At 51.2% G+C, this 2,605-nt stretch overlaps 1 protein-coding gene across 1 annotated transcript; it reads right to left on the minus strand.

The window, feature by feature from the left end:
- Positions 1–239: 239 nt before the first annotated feature.
- LOC141372288 (endogenous retrovirus group K member 25 Env polyprotein-like) lies at positions 240–2,308 on the minus strand. Its single transcript, XM_073890800.1, is given in 1 exon segment — positions 240–2,308. A coding segment is annotated over 1 exon segment (1,737 nt). The 5' UTR covers positions 2,153–2,308; the 3' UTR covers positions 240–415.
- Between the last annotated feature and the right edge of the window lie 297 nt (positions 2,309–2,605).

Consider the following 2,605-nt stretch of genomic DNA (forward strand, 5'->3'; position numbering starts at 1 on the left):
TTGCCACGGCCCGCGTGCAAGGTCGAACAGGGGTGAGGGTAAGAGAATGAAACATAAAAGTATGGGAACAGGAGGGTTGCCCACGGGGATGCCGCGAGCAACAACTTTATTCTTTCTCACACACTTTATATAGGCTTAGGTTATATAACAATAGGACATAAACAAGTTCCACAGGTTCCTCCCTGCCCTTCTCCTGGCTCCGTCCCGTGTTTCTGATTCAAGGCCAGATTCCTCAAGCGCATAGTTTTTTCCCATGCCTTCAAAGGGCCTGGTGCGCTATTTTTCAGGGCTTATCAATAACACTGTGGTTTCTTAGCCTAAATACAACTCGGGCTAGCCAGTACCACATGTTCTTGTATGGGGGCAGCCAGGTGGCCATGGTTCAAAGGGATCAGGGAGCCTTTGCTCTACCCGATTAACCCCTTTGTTGCTCATGGCTCCCGACATATCCCCCTTTTATCTTTAAACGCAACATGTGTACATTTGCTTGGGTACTAGCCATGAAAGCAAACAGACAGCGACTCCAAGCACACCATAAGCAGAGTAATAAGGTTACCCCTACATCCAGAGCACACATAATCCAGAAGGAATGTTGGAGGATATTAAAGGGGTTAAACCCCTGTAGGTTTTGTAGAAAGGATTGTGCCATGTCTCTGGGGGTGACTACATGGAGATGGGAGGAGGCTATATTGTTTATTTGTTCTTGCAATTGAAGCAGATCTAGGCTTACATTTGTCTCATGCCAGATACCTTGCAAGTGCCTCTGCACCGTTTCCCAGGAGACATTGTCAGCTTTCAGGGGGGTCACACAAATGGAACCATACCCTCCGTGGCACACAAAGGACAAACGAGTATGTAACAATGAATATTGGGTGCCCAAATATTCGACCGCCTGCTCTAAACCATCTAGGCGAGCCAAAATTTTTCTATCTATACTTCCTTGTGTAGCAAGGGTCTGGGAGACATTATGGGCTAAGCTATTTACATGGGAGGCCGTATGTATGCCCTGGGACAGCGCCACCGTGGAAACAGTAGCCGAGGCTATCAGGGACACCAAGGCAGTGATGCCGGCTATCAGGAGGCCCAGGAAGCGTCATCTCCGACTAAGTAGGCCTTCCAGTTCTTGTGCAAATTGGTAGCCATAATCTCTATACCAGGGCCCCCCCACCTCTACAGGCATCATTAGATAAGGGGGCTGCAAGGCTAGAAAAACCATCTTTGTTGGATTTGGGGCGCCGGGTAAAGGCAAACAGTTGGTGAGATAACATTCCTCACAAGTTATTTTGTAAAGGGTTCTATTGGCCTTAGCCTCGGGTACTACAGATCCGTCCCCCACTACAAACAGAAACGGTGGGGAAAGACATGCCTGAATTTGAAATGTCAATGGGCCCGTGGGGAAGCCAGGGAAAAGGGGTGAATTAGTTTTAACATCTCTCATGGCCGCAACAATTTTCCATAAGTCCGGGTGTCTCATCCTCCCCAGTGATAGCAGTCCCCCGGGAGTAGAATTATTGTGGTCGTATGGCCCATATTCTGAAAGCGGGGGGGAGCGGCGCAAAGGGAGATCTCCGTCTTTTGACCAGACAATTATATAAGTATCAGGTATGCCATGGGGAGTCACAATCTCTGGGTTGTGATGAACGCAGGTTTTCCAAGAGGGTCCATAGGTTTTCCATGTTAGGTCAGATTTGCAGAGGGGATAGTCAAGGTATGGGGTCTCAAGGGATCTGGAAGCGGGTCCGAAACGGCCAACAGGCAGGGGCCGTCGATGTTGAAGGACAACCTCGTTGATGTCCCAATTCTCCACCATTACATGAGGTGTCAAAGTGTCTCCTCCGGGTGGCTCAGTTCCAAACCAAGAGCGGATTCTTCGGGAGACTGGTGAAGTGACCACGCATCCATAATGGGGCGCCTCAGGGCCATCGATGGCCTGGAAACAAATGGGGGGGGCAGAAGCCAGGCTGGTCCAGTTAAAAGGCGCCACAGCATGAGTGAGGCCGGAAATCTCAGGCCCATCAAAAATGTCTGTGAAGTTAGTAAACACCTTGGGTGAGGGATCCTTCCAGGTGACCGCCCTCGCGGTAGGAGGATCCCGGACAAAAGCCCAGTAAGGAGAGGCCTGGGCAGAGTCAAGGGTTAAAAGTGATAGCATGGCAAGGAAAAGGGCAACAGCCGTGACTGGCTGGCCCGACTCACGCACGGTGGCCTCAGCTCGAGCGGTCAGGGCTTTGATGTCTCCGCATGTTATTTTCCTCTGATCCGAGGCGGGGCGTCTCCTCGTCCTCCCCGAGCGGATCTGGAGCCGCCTCATTCTGCAAGCCATCACGGACAATGCGGACGCATCGGAGCGGAGCCAGCGTGGCGTCTCCTCATCCTGGGGAAAGATACAAGCGCATCCTCGGCCCTGGCGTAGGACCGGGTCGGGTCCCCTCTATTCCACGGTGGCGGGGTCATGCCACTTCGCATAGAGGAGGGGAGCCCGCTCAGGCTGCCAAAAACGTTCGGCGGCAGTGTGGCCAACTGAGTCAACATTCAAAAAATTTAAAACAAAGAGTACTAATGAAAGGTGTAAATGAGGTGAATATTTTATTTTCCCCTGTAGTAT

The sequence above is a fragment of the Callorhinus ursinus genome, unplaced genomic scaffold (genome assembly GCF_003265705.2).
Source record: "Callorhinus ursinus isolate GAN/ISIS: 27379988/994484 unplaced genomic scaffold, GSC_fseal_2.0 scaffold4675, whole genome shotgun sequence".
In the NCBI taxonomy this organism is placed as follows: Eukaryota; Metazoa; Chordata; class Mammalia; order Carnivora; family Otariidae; genus Callorhinus; species Callorhinus ursinus.